Genomic DNA, 21938 nt, shown 5'->3' with positions numbered 1-21938 from the left:
CCACTGCTTTTAGTGACAGTCGATATGCATGGGATACTGGCGATGACAGTGATGGCCTTACCACACCCCTTCTCACAGGCATCCACACCCATTTAAGTTGCATTTTTCAAAAAGATTGTGAGCTAGACTTGAGCTGAAAGAGGGGGGGTTTCATGACCCGTTAAGTTGTCTTCACCACCAGGCCGTTGGTATTGTGGCTTAAACTGAACCACAGCCATGAGATACCAAACCTCTTTTTCACTCTGGTTAAATTGTTAGAATTGTTTTAAATTTGTAACTTGTCATAGTTTCATTTCCAATCAATGCTGTGAATGTACTGAATATGCATCCTGAACTCATCCTGAACTATACTCGCATATCCCGGACTGAAATGTACTCAAATGTCATTAATAATTATATCTTTGTCAATATTGTAGGTGATGTTATCATTAAGCAGTTTGTATCCTTGACCTCAGTGGAAGGGCGAGATGAACGTTTCCTGGCCTTTAAACCAATGAAGGACCGCCTTGATGTGTTTCTTTACACAACTCTCAGCACGCCTTACCCTGACTTAATACGGATTTGCAAGAGTCTCCTTCTTCTATCCCATGGCCAAGCCACTGTTGAAAGAGGATTTTCAATTAACAAAGAGGTGGAAATATGCAATCTCCAGGATAGAACGCTGGAATCACTTCGATTCGGATCAGCAGTTGTGGGGGTGTTTTAAAAGTGCCTCTGACCAAGGAGCTCCTTGCCTCTGCCTCATCTACAAGATCTCAGTATAGACTGTACCTGGAGAATGAAAGAAAAAACTAGGAGAGTGCCTCACATGCTCTAAAGATAAGGCAGTGGAGGAGGAGCCTTTGGACCTCAGAACCCAGCATGAGGTACTAAGCCGTGTTTGTGAGTCACTTGAAAATGACGCAGACAAGTTGGCCGAGCAGGCTGAGGGAAAGGCCGGGTCCAAAATGGCTGAATTTATCATCGTCCAACACACTTTGCAGAAGGCAAAAAGAAAAAAAAGAAGAGCTCCGCCAATTGGAGGAAAGAATTGAAGAGAAGTCCTCACAACGGAGACTTTTGTGACTGTGCCTCTCCCCTCATTCCCTCCCTCTGTATCTCTATCTCTCTTAGTCTGCCAGCTAAAGTTATCAGCTGATGAATACAAGTAAAATTGTTACAACTTCTCTCTTAAAATTAGTTTTGGGACATGTTCAAACTGCCATTCATCAATGAATGAGTCCAGTGTAAGTTATTGTTACAAGTTACCCCTTGTGATGTATTTCTTGTGATGAAATAAATTGCTGTTTTGGGATAGTAATTCACTGCTTAAGTCTGCGTGTGTGAGAATGTGTGTTTGTGGGTAAGTGTGTGTGATGTGACACACTTTATTATGAATCTTTGTTAATATTTATGGTTGTTAAGTACATTTGTTTTTAAGAAGTGCCAAGGTTATTATTCACCTTATTAGGGCTAAGGGCTATGGCTAGGATAACTCAAGGGCTAGGGTTAAGATAAGGACAACTGAAACTCAACTCGAAACTACAAAAAAAACCCCATAATTGACAATGACAATACTTAATGATCACAATTAAACATTAGTGTACCTAATATGTATGATGGGTGTGACAGTGTCACACTTATACCTTATAGTAAGTAGTAAGTGGTGCTTTGCATACCGCTTAAAAAATAAAAAATATATTTGCATATATTTTTTTTTCTCAGCTTTTTGGGAATACTGGATCACAAAAGACTGTCAATAAACACCATTGCACTTTTTGACACCGGTGACTGTTCTTACCAACATCATCACACTGCTTTACCGACACGCCTGTTTTGCACACCACACTCAAACACAGAACCAGGAAACAGGAAACACATGATTTCAGGGAAAGTGAAACTGAAGTGTAGTTGAGCTGTTGTGTGTTTGTGTCTCTGTCTTCATGCTGTAAAATGGCAGAAGCCAGATTTTCTCAGGATGAGTTCATGTGTTCAGTGTGTCTGGATCTCCTGAAGGATCCAGTGGCCATTCCCTGTGGACACAGTTACTGTAAGATCTGTATTACAGGCTGCTGGGATCAGGAGGATAAGAAGAGAGTCTACAGCTGCCCTCAGTGCAGACAGACCTTCAGGCCAAGACCTGCTTTAGCTAAAAACACCATTCTGGCTGAAATGGTGGAGAAACTGAAGAAGACTAAACTTGCTGCTGACTGTTACGCTGGAGCTGGAGATGTGCAGTGTGACGTCTGTACTGGAAGAAAACACAAAGCCGTCAAGTCCTGTCTGGTGTGTCTGAACTCTTACTGTCAGAATCACCTTGAACAACATGAGAGTTTGTTTAAAGGAAAGAGACACAATCTGACTGATGCCACTGGACGACTGCAGGAGATGATCTGCCAGAAACACGACAAGCTCCTCGAGGTTTTCTGCCGCACTGATCAGAAGTGTATATGTGTGCTGTGTGTGATGGATGAACATAAAAACCACGACACTGTATCAGCTGCAGCACAGAGAACAGAGAAACAGGTATAAACTTACAGAGGTCCCATTATTATTTTCCGCGTACAGACGACACCACTGTCGAAACAATCCCTTATTCACACCGATCCGCGAAAACGACTGAAAAAGCTGTATTCGGTTGTCAGGCCATTAGATGGCGATGAAACACTATAGACTGAACACGTAATACGCATGTGCATGACGTCATCATCTTCAGAGATTCGCGTTTTTGTTCTTTACATGGAGACCGTTTTCAAAAACGTGCACTAATTAACTAATTGAAGAATATTGTGGCGTTTTTATTCCGGAAGAAAACTCATGACTACAATTTCAGGGAGTTCAGAGACAGTGACACTGATATGGAGAATAACTCTATACTTTTTCATGCTCAAACATAAACATTACACACTAAAGAAAGATGAACATGGGGAAAAGCATAATGTGACCCCTTTAAACCTGTATTTCACCCCCAAAAAATAACATTCATCATTTACTCATGTTATTCCAAACTGGCATGACTCTCTTTTTCTGAGGAACGCAAAAGAAGGTATTTTAAGGAATGTCTCATCTGTCTGTATTTTAAAAGTGGAATTAAAGAAATCCATACAACTCCAATGGGGGTAAACAAAGCCTAAATCTAAGTCTTCTGAAAATATATTAAATATGGTGGCGTGTTAAGTCATGTGACATGCATGAGCCAGTTAGGTTTGAGGAGTCGCTTACCTTAAGCACAGATCTTATCGCCCTTTATAATGCTACGGTGACAGCTAATTGGCTTACGACCCAAATATAATTATTTGAGAAGGTAATGGGCTTCACCACCACACATGCATGAGCCAGTAAGGTTTGAGGTTGTTGACGTGTCACCATATTTGATTTGGGCTTTAGAAACAAAGACATTCTCCATAATATCTTCTTTTGTCCTGCAAGAAAAATCATACAACTTTGCAAAGACATGAGGATGAGTGAACAATGAAGAACTTATGAAGAAATCATGACCGGTCTTGACCAGGTCTCACTGGAAGAAGAGAGTAATATCTCAATGTGATTCTCCTGGTTACAATAAAGGAAATAATATATGAAGAACATTTCTGGGTGAATCTATATAAATCTAGGCTATAAAACTTGATGAAATAATGCTGGCACTTATGATTGACCCTATAATCTTATCATGCAAGACCTTTAACCCCTCAATCGCACCACTTCACTGACACTGGATTCATGTTTGTTTAGTTGATGATTAATGTGATGTTTCTCCTGTCATTGGTTTGTCCTTTAGCACCAGCTGAAGGAGACGCAGAGGTCGTTCCAGCAGAGGATCCAGCAGAGAGAGAAAGATCTTCAGCAGCTGAGAGAGGCTGTGGCGTCTCATAAGGTGAGTCTGGAGAAGAAGAGAAGTTTGAGACGTCTCAGTCAGGACTCACTGAAGCCACTGTGTGATTGTGATGTGTGTGTAACAGCGCTCTGCACAGACAGCAGTGGAGGACAGTGAGAGGATCTTCACTAAGCTCATCCGCTCCATTGAGAGAAGCCGCTCTGAGGCGACACAGCGGATCAGAGATCAGGAAAAGACTGCAGTGAGTCGAGCTGAAGGACGACTGGAGCGACTGGAGCAGGAGATCAATGATCTGAGGAGGAGAGACGCTGAGCTGGAGCAGCTTTCACACACACAGGATCACATCCAGTTCCTGCAGGTAACAGAGATCTAGAAGAACAGGAGCATAGTGGACTTGAGCAAGAGACTCACAGAGAAACATTTCATGAGAGCAGAATGAGCCGTTGACTGAAGTGTTGATCTGTGTGTTCGGTTATTATATCATCATCAGTCAGACTCTCATCTGATCTTCTTCTATTGAAAGAGACGCACTTACAAATGCTGTTCAGCTCTGGAAATCTCTGAGGAAACACTTTTCTGAAAAATATATTTAGCTTCCAAACTAAAAGTTCAAACCTTTTTTATAACAATGTGAAATCCATGAAGTTGATGGCACCAGTTTCACTACTAAAGATCAACAAGAGCCGCTCAGATCTGCCAGTAGTGCAGGTTATTGATGAAGTGTGGAGGTGATGAGCTTTGATTTCTGTTTTCTGTAGAGTTTCCAGTCTCTCTCAGCTCCTCCTGAATCTACAGACGTAAATGACAATCCCTTCAGTTCTCTCTCCTCTTTTGATGGTGTGAGAGAATCTGTCCTTCAGCTGAGAGACAAACTGGAGGATTTCTCCAAAGAGGAGCTGAAGAAGATCTCTGACAGAGGTAAAGTCCTGGAGATCCATCAGCTCTCAGAAATCATCCTCCATCATCTCATATCATGTAGAAGATCATATTAGAAATGTCTTAGGAACGGATGCAGGGATCATTTTCTCTCATGATAATCACACTCTTCATGTCTGTTGATTTCCACAGTCACTTTCACCAACATTGTTCCCAGAACCAGGAACGACTTCCTACAATGTAAGTCACTAAGAAAACCAGCAGAGAAACTCACTGAGTGTCTTCATGTTCTTCCTGTAGAAGGAGAAAGAAAACATGACAGAAGAGATTTAGAGTTCATCATGTAAATTAGCATTTCTCAACAGGGGCGTTCGGAGAACATCTGGGGGCGCTGGAAGCAATATCTTCAAAAGGGGGTGTTGAGGTGTTCTTGAGATGCATTTGTTTGAAGAATTACGAGAAGAAACTTGTATTTACTTGCAAAAGAAATGGTGCAGAAATATAACGTAGCATCCGCTCGTCCAGTGTCACTGATTATAATGGGTTCTGTGTGCGTTCACTGTCGTGATTTGGCGTCCAGTGTAGACCGTGTGCGACCTGCCAGTTTACACCAATGTGACCAGATTATACTAGTCAGTAGAATGTCTGTGGAGCCCCAACGACCTCCTAAGGGGGTTTATGGGACATAAAGGTAATAATGATGATGTTGACATGATGGCCAGATTAGACGGTGTCTCACTTCCATAACAAAGACTATTTACTTCAGTGTTTCCTTCAGCTTTCTGTAGCGCAGCTGCCGAACTTCCAGTGAAAACAACTTCTGCGTTTAGCATATAGACACTTTGATATATTTTTTTTCTTGTTCTTGTTTTACATTGGAAAGATTAATATGAATGCTTTTTGTTTGCTGATTGGCTGCAGTTTGTGGTAATCTACGTAATTAAGGTTTCAGTGACAAATTTCTAAAATGTTTATTTAATAATTTCTATTCCCATGGCCTTTTTTGATCCTTGTGAAAGTAATGATAATGATATTTAAACCATCCAGTCAAATCTGTTATATGGCATTCAATGACATGCTTTTTACATGATATATAGTTAATAATATTAGTAATATAGATCAAAATATATATATTATGAATACAAATATATAATATACACCACAATCAAAAGTTTGGGGTCGGTAAGGTTGTTACGTTCCTTAAGTGTTATTTGATATTTGTCTAGGGGTAAACGAGAGTATAACATTAAAAGAAGCGTCTGTGTGTCTCAAAATGAGGGTAGAGCAATAAAAGAAAAGGATATTGGCAAAACTCCACTCAAAACATGTTTCTTTTCCAAAGTGTACAGTGCCAAAGGTAAAGAAGAAATCAATATTTACAAAGGAACAAATAACGATACAATAACAAGGGAAGGAAATAAATAAATAAAACATAATGCAACTAAGCTTTACCAACTAAATTAATTATCAAAGGAAAATATAGAAAAGAAAAGTCTTCAGCATAAAAACGCTCTCACTAAACTAACCAGATAAACAAAAAAATCAGGGGGGGGGGGGGGGGTATACTATATACGCAGTTCGTTCTTAGTCTGGCCAACGTACTGTTTATGGCACTTGAGACAATAGATCAGATATACACAATTAGTACCTCCATGGGAAAGAGTGCGAGACAACTTGAAAATCTGGCCATTAAATCCGTTCCTCACCCATCTACGTATATGGTATACTATATACGCTATACTATTCCTCCGTATAGCGTACGTAACAAAGGTTTTTAATGTTTATGAAAGAAGTCTCTTCTGCTGGATTTATTTGATCCACAATACAGTACACATATTGTGAAATATCCCTATGATTTTAAAGAAACATTTTCTATTAGATTATATTTTAAAATGTAATATAAAAATGTGGAATGTGTGGAGGTGTTTTTCATCTGATATTTTATGATGAGGAGAAAGATTGAAATAGAAATATGAAATGAAAAATAAAAAATAGGGTTATTTTAAACGATTTTAAAGTGTGACGACGTTTAACGCCTCGTGACTAAACAAAGGGTGCCAATGTGAGTGTGCACACCACATGTGAGTGTGCACACTCACACGCGTAAAAGCGTCATTTATTTAAAAACCGCCTCGGGTTCGTTTTTTTGGTTTGACAGGCCAAATAAGACGAAGACGATGCAAGGCAAGATGAATGTATAGACAGTCCCTCCAGTTTTTCGCGATTCTGCGATCGCTGAATACAACGTAAAATCAACAAAATGTCGCATTTTTTTGCGATCCTGCATAATTCCTATTTTAACCGCAACATAATCACAAAAATTCAAAAAATGACCTCATAAAACATTAAATTATAATCACCCAATTGAAATATATCTAGTTAAAGTTTCAATGCATTTTTACGTGGATACAGATGTTGCGCACGCGTGATGTCTGTGAGCGGTCTGTCAGAAACATGGCGAAAGAAAATGCGTCTCTCCTGCCCTCTCACATAACCGCCCAGGTTTTCATTGGGATACGGCAAACTTATTAACGCATTTAACATGATTGAATGACATAACAGAAAGTATGATATGCTCGATGGTACTAAAAACAATTCTTAAAAGCGCAGCATACCGTGAAAGAGAACTAATTTCAGCCAGTCGAGTGACAGTCTGTCTCTGACTGCAAGTGTGTGTGTGTGTGTGACTGACTGACTGCGTGTCACCGCCTGTCGTCCTAGTTAGAATATCGAATTCTCTTTATAGCGCTTGAACAAATACACATATCTACAATTACTTCAAAATATTAATCTTGGCAAGTATTTACGTAAAACAATCAGTAATAACAGATTGGGACGTTTGTCATTACTGTAGTAGGTCTTAAAGTGACAGTAACCTAATTTACCTGCTGTTGTTAATGTTAATCAAGCAACAACAATAGGCTACAGCACAATTAAAAAAAAAAAGAATTTGATTAGACCAAATAAACAAGCTTTATGCAATTTGTTTGTCATTTGTGTCATGTATGACTATTGTGCATCTGACATAATACTATTATGGTAAATGTGATGTCCTAATTATATAATATAAAAATCGCAAATTTTTTCACAAATTTCTGGAAATTACCACCACAAAATCAGTCATTTTGATCGCAAAAATCACACAAAAAAATCGTGAAATCCTGGAGGGACTGCATAGCGCTGCTGGTCTCGTTGGTGTCGGAACATAAAGAACTATCGCTGGAGCTGGAGCTACTGGTGCTTGAAATATCCATGTTTTCTTTGTATGATTTTGACAAGCGCGTAAATACTTGCTCTCTTCTGAGTGACAAGCGAGTGTCAGAAGCTTAAAGTTGCGCAGCGCCACCTTGTGTACCGAGGTATTTCTGTTTTACATTAAGCGCCATGTAATGTCAGGGAATGAATTTGCATGTTCACTCGGCTCACTCGGCAAATCGCTTGGGTGTGAACACTGTTGCAGCAAAAACAATAATTAACAAAACAAGCATCACAGTAAGAGACATCAGATTCCAATTGTACTTTAAAAGAAAGTTTATTCTTTTAAAGGAGGTTGTTCACAAAAAAACATACCACGACAGCTACCTTGTGGCAGGAACAAGACCTGAAATCCCACAGCAATCATACCGCCTTTATACCCCTCTCTTCAGAGCCCCTTCTCCTGTAAATTTTCCGTGATGGTCTCTCTGAGCACATGAGCACAAAAAGAACTACAAAATTCGACTGCTTTACGGCATACGTCACTTCCCCCACCACTTCCTCAAATTGTCTGAGGCCATTGCAGACATCCCAAGTCTCCTGGGAGTCTCCCGCATATTGATAGCATCTCCCTGATGCCCGCAAATTAGTTCAAATCTGCCGGAATCTAGAGCGTGCATGCGAGACAAAACATACTGCGCGCATAACATACATAGCACGAGCACGGCAGAGAGGGAGAGAGCGAGAGACCTTGCGAGTGTGCCTCACGAAAGCTAGTCAACCCGCCACCCCTCCGTCAACAACCCAGTCACCAAGATATACCTCCCTGAAATGACTTCTTGCAGGTTGGGATGTGTGCCATTGTTGATTCCAAAGCCGGCACTGGATAAACAGCGTGCGTGTGCGTGCGACAGTCGGCTGCGGTAGGCTAAATTATTTATGACAGAGGTAATGGACAATTCCGCTTCCAACCTGTAGGGCGACCGCTGAGGAATAGTTACTTGGTGTCGCTTTAAAATATAAATGTTTATTAACATAATGTCTTTACTGGCTTTTATAAACAAAAAAATCAGCACTTTTACAAAGTGGGACAGAGAGCATAACTATCATAACTAACATAAAAAAAAGCAAGATTTGAACTCTCGCTCTCACACACACACACACACACACACGCTCTCTCTCTCTCTCTCTCTCTCTCTCTCTCTCTGAGCGGATGTTGGGAGTGAGTGTGAGCGGAGGCTGCGTGAGAGTGTGGTGCGAAACGAGTGAGTCTTTTCTGTCCTTTTTTCTCTTGCTGTGTTTGAGTACAACGTTTTTTTTTTTTGAAGGATTTTAAAGTTCGAGTTCTTGTGTAGGAAAGAAAGTCTTTGTGCGAGGTTATAAGCTGAGAACGCCGCCTGCCAGCGTTTGCTGGCCAGGTGCATTGCACACTGGCAATGGCGGCGCCGGCGGCTTTAGAGCGAGCAGCGTTTGACAGAATCTCACGCAGGCACGGAATTAAAATCGTGCCGGTGATGAATTGCTCGGTTGAAGAGTCTCGCGGTTGGAAAGGCCGTCGGGTATGAGAGTATCATGTCAGCGTCACGAATGAGTAGTGCCGTCGTTATTTTTCTCGACAGTATAGAGAAAGTGACTAGTGTGGTTCAAAGTGGGGTGGTAATAAAAGATACTTTTACCCCGGTAATACCTTTGGTTCAGCCAGCAAGGAAAGTTACACTGTCAAATGTCCCTCTCTTCATAAAGGATGAGATATTGTTGGCAGAATTATCAAGGCACGGAAAGGTAGTCTCTCAAATGAAAAAGATTCCTTTAGGCTGTAAATCGCCATTATTAAAACACGTTGTATGTTTTAGACGTCAGGTTCACATGATTTTGAAAAGTGAAATAGATGAACTCAGTGTGGCTTTTAAGTTTAAGATTGATGGATTTGATTACATCGTTTTTGTTTCATCTGAGACAATGAAGTGTTTTGGATGCGGACGAGAGGGCCACATAAGACGTGCGTGTCCAGAAAAGACTGATGCTGCTAATGTTGTCACTGCTGAGGATGGTGGTGAAGGTGTAGTGGAAGAGCAGGTACAGGATAATGTGATGGATGGTGAGAAAACACAAGAGAATGTGAGTGAACAGGTGAATGACATGGAGATAGAGGGGACAGATGGGGAAGTGCTTGTTGAATGTAGTCATGTGGTTGAGGCTGCAGAGGCTGTTCTAGAGGGAGGAGGAGTGGACAGTGAACCAGTCAATGAGGAAAACATCTTCAAAACTCCTACTATCAAGAGGAAAAGGGCTAAGACAAAGATGGAAAGAGCCAGTCGTTTTAGTGACAGTGATGTTAAACATGATGATAGTGAATACAGCACAGTGGATGATTCAGATGAGGCAACTGATAGTAAAAATAGAGGAAAACAGAGTGAATATTCGTTTGTGAAAATCAGGGCTTTTTTGCACAAAACTAAGAATATGAAAAACGTACATGTTGTGGATTCGTTTCCTGATCGGAGATTGTTTATTGAGGCAGTTGGAACACTAATGAGGGGTGAAGGAACTGAACAATTCACTGTGCAAGAAATTTACAGGCTTAAAAAGTTTGTCGCTAAATTGAGACAAGAGATACAAACAGAAAATGGTTTTGAAACAACATAATTCCATGTGTTCCTTTATTTTAAGGAATATTTTGTGCCAGTTTTTTATACTTTTATTAATGAGTGCAATAAGGGTGGGCTCACTTAATATAAACGGTGCAAGAGATGTTCAGAAAAGGATGTTGTTGTATGAGTTAATAAAACAAAAGAATATAGATGTAATGTATGTACAGGAAACTCATAGCGACTGCATGAATGCAATTGATTGGAAAAGAGAATGGGAGGGAGAAGTCCTGCTAACACATATGAGTTCTAACAGAGGAAGAGGGGCTGTTTTATTTGCAAAAAGGTTTTTGCCTGTATCATGTCAGGTGGAAGAGGTAATAGCTGGCAGGCTCATGATAATACGGGCTACTTTTGAAAAGTGCAAGATGGTGTTTATAAATGTGTATGCCCCTACAAATGGTGTAGAACGAATTGGTTTTCTTAATAGTTTAAATACAACTTTACAGAGTTGTAAAACTGATGAATATGTGTTTTTGGGTGGAGACTTCAACTGCACAGAAAATGATATGTTGGATAGGAACCATGTTGAGCCTCATGCGGCTTCAAGCCGAGTTCTTCGTGAATTAATAGAGACACATAGTTTATGTGATTTATGGAGAGAATTTAATAGCAATGTGAAGCATAGAGATAATTTTCTTTCCATGGCAAGACTTGATCGTTTTTATTGCTTTAAACACCATGTAAATGTTGTGAAGAAATGTGAAATTGTGCCAGTTGGTTTTACTGATCATTTCTTGGTTTCATGTCAGGTGTTTATTGCAAATGTTAAAGTTAAAAGTGCGTATTGGCATTTGAATACTTCTTTGTTGAGCGATTTGAATTTTAAAGAAGTTTTCTGTTTCTTTTGGAGTCAATTTAAATTAAGAAAGCAAGGTTTTAATGATTTGAGACAATGGTGGGACTATGGAAAAATCGAAATAAAAATGCTCTGTCAACAGTATGCTTTCAGTGTTTCTCGAGACATCACTCGAGACATGAGACAATTGGAATCTGAAATTGTTAACTTACAAGCGTTGGCTGATGTTAAAAGAGAACCAAGACAAGCTGAGACATTAAAGTCCAAAAGGTCTCTTTTGGAAAATATGCTTGGTATAAAGGCACAAGGAGCTCTGATAAGGTCAAGGCAGCAGAATGTAACTGAAATGGACGCCCCAACTAAATTTTTCTTCAGCTTGGAGAAAAAGAATGGACAATGCAGATATATTCACTCTCTACGGTCAGAAAGTGGCCAGGAGTTAACTGAAGCAAATGAAATAAGACGGAGAGCTGTAAGCTTCTACAACAAACTGTTTAAGAGTGAATATAAAGAGAATGTTCAGCTGTCTGCCGGTTTCCTTGAAGGATTGCCCAGTGTTGCTGAAGACTCAAAGGCACATCTGGAAAGACCCTTGTCCAATCAGGAACTTTTGAATGCCCTTAAAGATATGGAGGGTGGGAAGTCTCCTGGTATTGACGGACTCCCTGTGGAGTTTTATAAGGAGTTCTGGTCTGTGCTTGGTGAGGACCTATTAAGTGTTCTTAATGAGAGTCTGACAGAAGGCTCGTTGCCTTTGAGTTGCAGAAGAGCTGTTATAACACTGCTTCCTAAGAAGGGCAATCTACAGGAGATTAAGAACTGGCGTCCTATAAGCTTGTTATGTTCTGATATGAAGATTCTATCTAAGGCCTTGGCTAACAGACTGAAAGAAGTAATGGACCAAGTTGTTCATTTGGATCAGACGTATTGTGTGCCAGGTAGATACATTTTAGATAATATTCATCTAATAAGAGATGTTTTGGATGTTTCTGGTTTTTTGGGGGTGGATTTAGGGCTCATCTCGCTTGACCAGGAAAAAGCCTTTGACAGAATTGAACATCAGTATCTGTGGAAGGCTTTAGAGTCTTTTGGTTTTGGATCAAAATTTGTTAAAATGATTCGAGTGTTGTACCAGAGCATTGAAAGCATGCTGAAAGTCAATGGTGGTTTAAGCGCCCCGTTTAATATCAGTAGGGGTATAAGACAAGGGTGTGCACTATCAGGTATGTTATACTCCCTAGCCATTGAACCTTTGCTAATTAAGCTAAGAAATAAAATTGTGGGGTTATCATTGCATTGCACAGAGTTACAGCATCAGGTGTCAGCATATGCCGACGATGTTATAATAATAGTTAATAGTCAAAAGGATATTGAAAACTTGGTGTCTGTGGTAAAGGACTTTGGTTTAAATTGGGAGAAGAGTGATGCTCTGGCAATTGGAAAATGGGAGGAGGGCTTACCAAAGTTACCTGGTGAGATGATATGGAAAAGGGGGGGTTTCAAATACTTGGGAGTATACCTTGGTGATGAAGCTGCACAACAGAAAAATTGGGAGGGAATTGTGGAAAAGATAGAGGGCAGACTTAAAAAATGGAAATGGATCCATCCACAAATGTCTTTTCGAGGAAGAGTGCTAGTCATTAATAATTTAGTAGCCTCAACATTGTGGCATAAGTTGTCCTGTGTAGACCCACCTGTTGGCCTGTTGCCAAAATTACAGACAATTTTGGTAAATATTTTCTGGGACAAACTACACTGGATTCCTCAAAGTGTGCTTTATTTGCCCAGAGAGGAGGGTGGGCAGGGCCTGGTACACCTGCAAAGTCGGCTAGCGACCTTCCGCTTACAATTTGTACAAAAGTTTTTGAAGGGATCTGCGGATCTGGTGTGGAGAATGATGGCCAAAACGATCTTACAAAGAGTAGAAGGTCTTGGCCTGGATGCTGCACTGTTTTTAATGGACCACAAGAACATTTGCCTTAATGGACTACCATCTTTCTATCGTGGACTTTTTAAAGTCTGGAGACTTTTTGTCATTCATAGACTGGAGAAAACAGACTCTTTGTTCTGGTTGCTTGAAGAACCCCTGGTTAAAGGAGCTAGGCTGGATGTAACAGGCGAGAGCATGATGGGTCTCACCCAGATACTGTGCACCTCCAAAAATGTTCAATTGAAGCATATCATTGATGTGGCCGGGCCTGAACTGAATGACATTAATGCGGTGGCTACTTTGCTAGGGCAGAGATCAACTCGCCAAACTGCAAAAATAATTGAACTTTGGAAGGGAAAATTAACAGATGATGATTTAAAGTTGTTAAAAGGATTTGAAGATGGGTCTGTAAGTTTGGATGAGACTGATTCCTTTCCAAAACTTGGTCTTACACCAGATTTTAAAGATGCAACAGGACCTTTATTGGATTTGAAAGCTTTAACGGATTTGGACTTGACCATGTTGGGGGGTAAATTGATGTACAAATGTTTTGTGAAAGTGTATAACAAAACAATGTTAGATAAAAGACCTGACACCGTGTGGAGAAGTAAACTTGCAATAGATGATGAAGTAAAACCAGTGTGGAGGGTGCTGTATAAACCACCATTGATAAAACGTGTTGGTGATTTACAGTGGAGAATCTTACATGGTGTTGTGGCAGTAAATGCTTTTATATCTGTTATCAACCCTAGTGTTGATGATAAGTGTATTTTTTGTGGGCACAGAGAGACTGTATTTCATTGCTATTCAGAATGTGAAAGATTGATGCCACTGTTTGATATATTAAGCCAGTTTTTTTTAAAGTGTGGAGAGGTATATACTCAAAGCACTTTTATTTTGGGAGCTGGCTATAGGCAGAATCAAAAGATAAAATGGCAGTTGATAAATTTTTTGGTAGGTCAAGCAAAACTTGCCATACTTATCACAAGAAGAAATACAATTGAGAATACACATGGTCAGGAGCTTTTGCCTGTTTTCAAAGCTTTTGTAAGATCTAGAATCACAATAGATTTTAGGTATTGCAGAGCAATGAATGATGTGGGAACTTTTGTACAGCAGTGGTGTTACAATGATGCTATCTGTACAGTGGAGGAGGGAGAGTTGTGTTTTGATATTTTGTGGTGTTGACTTTTTGATGAATTGAAGTGACATGTAATAAAGTTGTTTTATAAAAAAAAAAAATCTCTCTCTCTCTCTCTCTCTCTCTCTCTCTCTCTCTCTCTCTCTCTCTCTCACACACACACACACACACACATCAGGTAAACTGTTTTGAGACTCTGCTGATATATTGATCATGAAGTGTTCAGCTTCATTAAAACATCAGACAAATTCATAATTCCTGATTCTGTATTACAGAACGATCTTAACTTTAGAAACCTATATTAGAACCTCATTCAGGACCAAATCTATTACAAAATGACATTTATTACGTGTATTATTATCATTGGTTGCTTGGCAACAGGCCTGAGAGTTGAGTACCGAACTCAGGATTTCCTCACTACAGATCAGAGGAGATTTTGTAAGATGATAAGAATCCTAAATCAAGTTAAGATTTGTTTCTGTAAAAAAATCCTAAATTAGCAGATCTGAATTTAAAGGTGACCTATAATTCAAAATTGAATTTACCTTGGTATAGTCAAATAACAAGAGTTCAGTGCATGGACATGACATAGAGTGAATCTCAAACTGGACTGTTTTCGCGTTCTCATTTAATTCACGTTTATGAAAAACACCCCTGAAAAACGGTCGGTTCTCCACACAATACCGACTGTGACGCAATAGTCGGGATCATTAATATGTACGCCTCCAAATATTTGCATAATGCCAGCCCTCAATGCCAGGCGGAACTGCGCAGCCGAAGCATGGCAGTTGCTCAGTGTGGATGTACACATGAACACAAAAGTATTGTTTATTTTCTCTGGAAATTTCCAAACATTTCACCGACTGTTTCCTCAACTTGGGCCAATACAGAGCTGGCCTCGGATCAAGCTACCAAGCAACACTTTCTGATGTGTAATTGTTCAAGTTCAGACAGGTAATCTTTCTCTCAAAATCGTTCAATACTGTTTATGCATCAGTAAGTCAAGCCAGTGACTAAAATATCAGCTTCACATCGTTTCTTTTAGTAGGATGAAAATAATCGTATTTAAATTGTGAACAAATTATATACAGAAAGCGATCAAAGAACAATCTTTCCACACAGCGCGAGTTTATCTGGACACTTGCCAAACTCGTTATGAAATCAATGACGCACATTACACTGCACAACGAAGCTCTTACTGTATGTACATCATCGTGTTTGCATTGGTGAAAGCATTAGAGAGAGTGCAGAAACTGCGTTGCAATGATAAGATCTTCATTCTCGCGATCAACAGACTGTCATTTGCTCAATGCTCATCACGGCAACATTTTATGTGATGGGAATAGATCTAAATACTTAAAAAACTTATCACGATTCGTTAATCTCGATAGCTGTAATAGTAAAAACGTATAATAGCTGTAGTAAAAGTATTCGAGAGAGTTTCACATGTAATGCGTAGCTATTTCATATGCAAGCATGTCAGCTAATCACAGCAGTGGCCGCGGTTACACTGAATCCCACAGCAGACACGCCCCATCAAACAGAGCGTTCAAATCAGAGGCTAAAAGCAGGCTAGGAAAAATGCCATTTATTTCTAAATTATGATTATTTTTTATCTAAAAAACATACTAACATTATAAGGGTAACCCAGGAAACATTATAAAAAAATAAAAAATAAACATTAGGGCACCTTTAAGACTTCAGATAAATGATGATTTGCACAGGATATGTGGTAAACTGCACTGAGACACTGCTGATATATTGAACATGAAGAGTTCAGCTATAATAAAAGATCAGACAGATTCATAATTCCTGATTCTGATGTGTTTTCTCTCCATCAGATTCCCATCAGTTCACTCTGGATCCGAACACAGTGAATAAACTCCTCCGTCTGTCTGAGAGGAACAGAGTGATTACATTCACCAACACAGATCAGCCGTATTCTGATCATCCAGACAGATTTGATGTGTTTTATCAGGTGTTGTGTAGAGAGAGTGTGTGTGGACGCTGTTACTGGGAGATTGACTGGAGTGGATATGGTGTGTATATATCAGTGTCATATAAGAGCATCAGCAGGAAGGGATCGGGTGATGAGTGTGTGTTTGGAAATAATGATCAGTCCTGGAGTTTGTTCTGCTCTTCCTCCAGTTACTCATTCAGACACAATAATATAGAGACTGAACTCCCTGTAAAGCCCATCAGCAGGAGAACAGGAGTGTGTGTGGATCACACGAGAACAGGAGTGTGTGTGGATCACAGGAGAACAGGAGTGTGTGTGGATCACAGGAGAACAGGAGTGTGTGTGGATCACAGGAGAATAGGAGTGTATGTGGATCACAGTGCAGGAACTCTGTCCTTCTACAGCGTCTCTGACACAATGAGCCTCATACACACAGTCCAGACCACATTCACTCACACACTCTATCCTGGGTTTAGGGTTTGGTTTGGATCATCAGTGAAACTGTGTTGATGAATGAGAACAGACTGTAGAGAGATTCTACCCATAATGCTTTGAGCTGCATGATAAATCAGTAACAGTGAGATGTTATAGAGTCTCTTATTTTCTCTTCATTACATTAATTCTACAGCTGAACTTCTGTCAGTGAAATAACAGGTCAGAATAAATGTGTGTAATGAGTCCTCATATAGACAGTCAGATCAGTGTGTGTTTGTGAGTCATGATGAGTGACGGTGTGTATTTTCTCAAACTTTATATGATTTATTACAAATTAAAATTACAGTAATTCAGTTCTTACTGTAGTGTGACAAATCATTTTTATATGACTATCAAAATTACCTTTGAATTGAAATGATCACATACAGGATTCATTAAAAATGTGTTATTTCATAAAATAAAGTATTGTGTAAAATTGATCAATAAAATGTTATTAATAAATGTAAAATATATAAACCCAGATCATCTGATTATACTGTAATCCTTTGATCAGTGAAAGTATGAGCATAATTATTATAATCCAGTTTACATTAAATAAACCTCCTCGTGAACAGAACTGAATTTACAGACCTGAGACTCTGACAAAACTGAGATAAGATAAAAACAACAAGGATTGAGTCGAATCATCATCAGTTAAATCCAGATAACTCAGAAATATATGAAGTTTGAAAGAAGGAAAACTGTAACCTGACCCATGTGATCTATACGATGACCTTTGACCTTCCTGAAAGATGATTATGACCTCTGCCAGGGTTTCTTACAACATGTTAAAGGGATACTCCACCGTTTTTTCATATTAAACTATGTTATTCTCTTATCTAAGACGAGTTGATACATACCTCTCTCGTCTCAGTGCGTGCACTGAATCGCTCTGTCGGGCGGAGAACTTTGAGAGCAGTTAGCTTAGCCCCATTCATTGAATATGGGCCAAACAGAGATGAAGTTAGAAGCGACCAAACACATCCACATTTTCTCTATTTAAATATAGTTACACGAGTAGTTACACGACCAAGTATGGTGACACTAAATAAAATGTGGCGCTTTTTATAAGCGGGTAAAATGGATAACTATAATGTATGGCGGAATAGCACTTATTGGGAGCACTTCGACTCGGCGCTGTAATATCTTCACTCTCCCTCTCCCTCTCCCTGTCATTTCCGTCAATAGAACCAACGTGACCTGCACGCCTGCAGTAGTAGTTTTTTTGTGCAGAGTTGACGGAGGAGAGGGAGAGGAGGAGGGAGAGGGGGGAGAGGACTTTTCACGAGTGAAGATATTACAGCGCCGAGTCGAAGTGCTCCCAATAAGTGCTATTCCGCCATACATTATAGTTATCCATTTTACCCGCTTATAAAAAGCGCCACATTTTATTTAGTGTCACCATACTTGGTCGTGTAACTACTCGTGTAACTATATTTAAATAGAGAAAACGTGGATGTGTTTGGTCGCTTCTAACTTCATCTCTGTTTGGCCCATATACAATGAATAGCACTTATACAATGAATAGTCTTGCATATACAATGAATAGTCTTGCTTCCTGTTCAGCTACTGTTCGGACGCTCTTGCTTACTGCTCCGCGCTTTGCTCTATCGCTTTTATATTTTTTAATCGCTCTATTGCTTCTATATTTTTTAATTTTATCTCCTTTTATCACCTAATTTTAACTTCAACAAATCAGCACAGTGCTCAAACGCTTGATTACTACAAAAAAGCAGAATTCTTTTCTCCGACCAGCCTCCCACTGAAAGCTTACATTCCGGGGAAGGGAAAACACAACTGCAAAAGGATAAGAGAAAATGCCTCTTCTGGAATCTACTTGCTGCACTAACTGCCAGAGCCTTTCACAAAGGATTGCAGTTCTTGAAACAAAGTTACTTGTGGGACCACCAAACCAGACGGAACACACAACAGAGCTTCGTCATGGACGCCCTCAGCATACAGCCGGTGAGTCCCATGAATCTAGTGCTCCAATACAGGGCATACTGAGTGTAGAGAAACAAGCCGATCGACTTACAAATCGATGGCACAAACAGGGAGCGAGACCTAAAGGCACTCGAGACATCAGATTGTCACGAGCATCACATATTGCTGCAGTAGCATCCTCTACCCCAGATACGGCTCTGACAAGGATTGCAAACACTGGTCTACTACCACCGCCTATACATCTTGAGAACAGATTTGAAGTATTAATGAATGAGGAATCCCTGAATGTGATGAATGTGATCGAACACAGACTGAATCAGCCAGTTACCAACACTGCTAACTGGCGCTCAAGGTCGAGCAGACAGCGGCACTCAGCTCAGAGCGCAGCCGAGCCCAGGACTCTGATAGTGGGGGACTCCATAATCAGAAACATTATTAGCAGGGATACAACTACGTGCTGCCTTCCACAAGCAACAACTTCTGATGTAAATAGGGAACTTCAGAACATTCTGATGAAACATAAGACTGCAAATCGACTCATCATTCATGTGGGGAAAAATTATATTCATAAAGAGCAGTCAGAACTCCTTAAGAAGGATTTCAATGAACTTTTTGAAACACTTAAAAGACTGAAAGTTCAGCCATTCATCAGTGGACCACTCCCAGCAAGAGGAACAAACAGGTTTTCACGGTTGCTAGGGCTCAACACATGGCTGCAAAAAACCTGCATTATAAAAGGAGTGAACTTCATTGACAACTTCAATCTTTTCTGGAGTCAGAGGCAACTGTTTCAACAGGATGGGCTCCACCCAAACAAACTTGGTTCAAGAGTGCTAAAGGACAACATCTACTTCTATCTCAATCATCCTTCTGCAGTGTGTGCCAATCCACTCAACCTGAATGGCACACACACACCTGGACACAGTATGAATGACCTCAGGACTTCACTTCGGCACCTGAATGGACATGCGGTTGACATATCACACAAGGACAACGATAACACCATGCAGCCACAACAACTTCTGCTCACGGACACAATCTCAGCTGAGCCCCGCCCACAGAGCTCTCCACAGACAGACCGGGACATATTAGAACTGCTCCAAGATTCAGCTCCCAAGGACACTTTTCTGGAAAACAGCGAGGGAAACCAGGACAGCATATTACAGCAACAGCCCCTCTCCCCAGACACGTTATCCCTCCCTCCAGCATCTCCACTTCTGTGCTTCTCAGAGAAAATGGAAAAACTGGTGTATGCTGGAACCAAACTATCGCACTCTTTTTCTGCAAGTCCCCAGATGTCAACCAAAAAACGGCAGGCCCCACAACCACCAAAGCCTGCGGGCCCAGCTCGCCCTCCCCCTCCTCCTCCTCCTGTGAGAGCTCTTCGGCCTCTGCCACAGCGCCAGGGCTCACACCCTCCTCCAGCGGCTCGAGGTGAACCAAAAACAACTGATACCAGCTCTCAGTGATATGTGTCGGGTCCCCGCTATGAAAACAGTAACTTTCTTAAATGTTTACATAACAAGCGGGAACCCAGTGTGCCTGAATCTTTCTCTATTGCCGTTCAATTACATGATAGAAAATCTAAGGCCTTCAAAAGCCGTACAGCAAACCCATCTAATCTGGTGCCTATCACACGCCAAACTAAGATTGCTGTGGGGACAAAAAGTAAGACTGTTAAGTTAGCACTTTTAAACATCCGCTCACTTAAAAATAAATCACTTCTAGTCAACGATTTAATAACCACATACAACCTGGACTTCATGTTTCTAAATGAAACTTGGTTAGAAGACAGCTGCAGTGGAACAGTCCTCAATGAAACATCCCCTCCTAACTTTACTTTTATGAGTGTCTGCAGAGCGGGTAAGAGAGGCGGGGGCTTAGCTGCTCTTTTTAAAGATGTCTATCAATGTAAGCAAATATCATTTGGGAATTATCCGTCTTTCGAATATCTGGGTATTGTGCTAAAAGGTGCTCCACGTATTTTACTTATCATTATTTACAGGCCTCCAAAATACTCTCCAGCCTTTGCTGAGGACTTTACAGAACTGCTATCAACAATTTCCTCACAGTTTGACTGTTTTGCCATTGCTGGAGATTTTAACATTCACATAGATAATGCGGAAAACAATATGGCAAAAGAAATCAAAACTGTTTTAAAAACGTTTGATCTGACTCAGCATGTACATGGTCCCACACACAATCATGGACACACTCTAGATTTACTTATCAGTAAGGGTTTAAACATCTCATCGATTGTTATTAAGGATGTAGCACTGTCTGATCATTTCTGTATTTTCTTTGATATATTGATCTCTCCTGCCATTGAAGCTAGATCTGTGTCTGTCAAGAAGAGATGCTTAAATGAGATTTATGCTATTTATGAAGGCCATATCTTTAAAACCAAGCATATTTGCTGACTCTGTAGATTTTCTCCTTGATTCTTTTTACTCAAAAGTTAAAAGTGCAATTGATGATATTGCTCCTGTGAAAGTCAGGAAGAGTGGTAGACAAAAAGCACCTTGGAGAAACTCAACAGCTGTGCAAAATATGAAAAGACAATGCAGAAGAGCAGAGCACATGTGGCGGAAGACAAAACTTGTAGTCCATTATAACATCTACAAAGACAGCATCCATGCTTTTAATATTGAACTAGGCAAAGCTAGACAGACCTTCTTCTCGAATATTATAAACAGAAACTTAAACAACACACGCACACTTTTTGCTACTATAGAGAGACTGACAAACCCCCCAAGCCAGATTCCCAGTGAAATGCTCTCAGACGGCAAGTGCAGTGAGTTTGCTTCTTTCTTCTCTGAGAAAATCAATAATATCAGAAAGGTGATCAGCTCATCCTTGAGTTGCGCTGGGGTCAGACAGATCAGACCACAACCTGAGAAAGTAGTTACTATGTCTGTTTTCGAAGAAATTGAAGGCACAATTTTGGAAGAAACCGTACAGCACCTTAAAACATCAACCTGCGCCCTTGACGCACTTCCCACATCTTTTTTCAAAAGTGTGTTAAACAGCTTAGAAGCAGATCTCCTAGAAGTGGTAAATGCCTCACTTCTCTCTGGGAGTTTTCCAAACTCCCTGAAAACTGCAGTTGTCAAGCCCCTCCTGAAAAAGAGCAATCTGGATAAGACCATCTTGAGCA

At 40.2% G+C, this 21938-nt stretch overlaps 1 protein-coding gene across 1 annotated transcript; it reads left to right on the top strand.

The window, feature by feature from the left end:
• Positions 1–1861: 1861 nt before the first annotated feature.
• On the top strand, positions 1862–17010 carry LOC130071678 (tripartite motif-containing protein 16-like). The gene is made up of 6 exons (XM_056236537.1): positions 1862–2505; positions 3758–3853; positions 3939–4172; positions 4573–4732; positions 4883–4930; positions 16245–17010. The coding sequence occupies exons 1-6, from the start codon at positions 1933–1935 to the stop codon at positions 16871–16873; spliced, it is 1740 nt and encodes a 579-aa protein (XP_056092512.1). The 5' UTR covers positions 1862–1932; the 3' UTR covers positions 16874–17010.
• The last annotated feature ends 4928 nt before the right edge of the window (positions 17011–21938 follow it).

Source organism: Rhinichthys klamathensis, unplaced genomic scaffold (genome assembly GCF_029890125.1).
Source record: "Rhinichthys klamathensis goyatoka isolate OS25496 unplaced genomic scaffold, OSU_Roscu_1.1 h1tg000452l_1, whole genome shotgun sequence".
Lineage (NCBI taxonomy): Eukaryota > Metazoa > Chordata > Actinopteri > Cypriniformes > Leuciscidae > Rhinichthys > Rhinichthys klamathensis.
The sequence above is the reverse complement of the archived record's forward strand: the minus strand, read 5'-3'. Positions and strand labels throughout refer to the sequence as shown.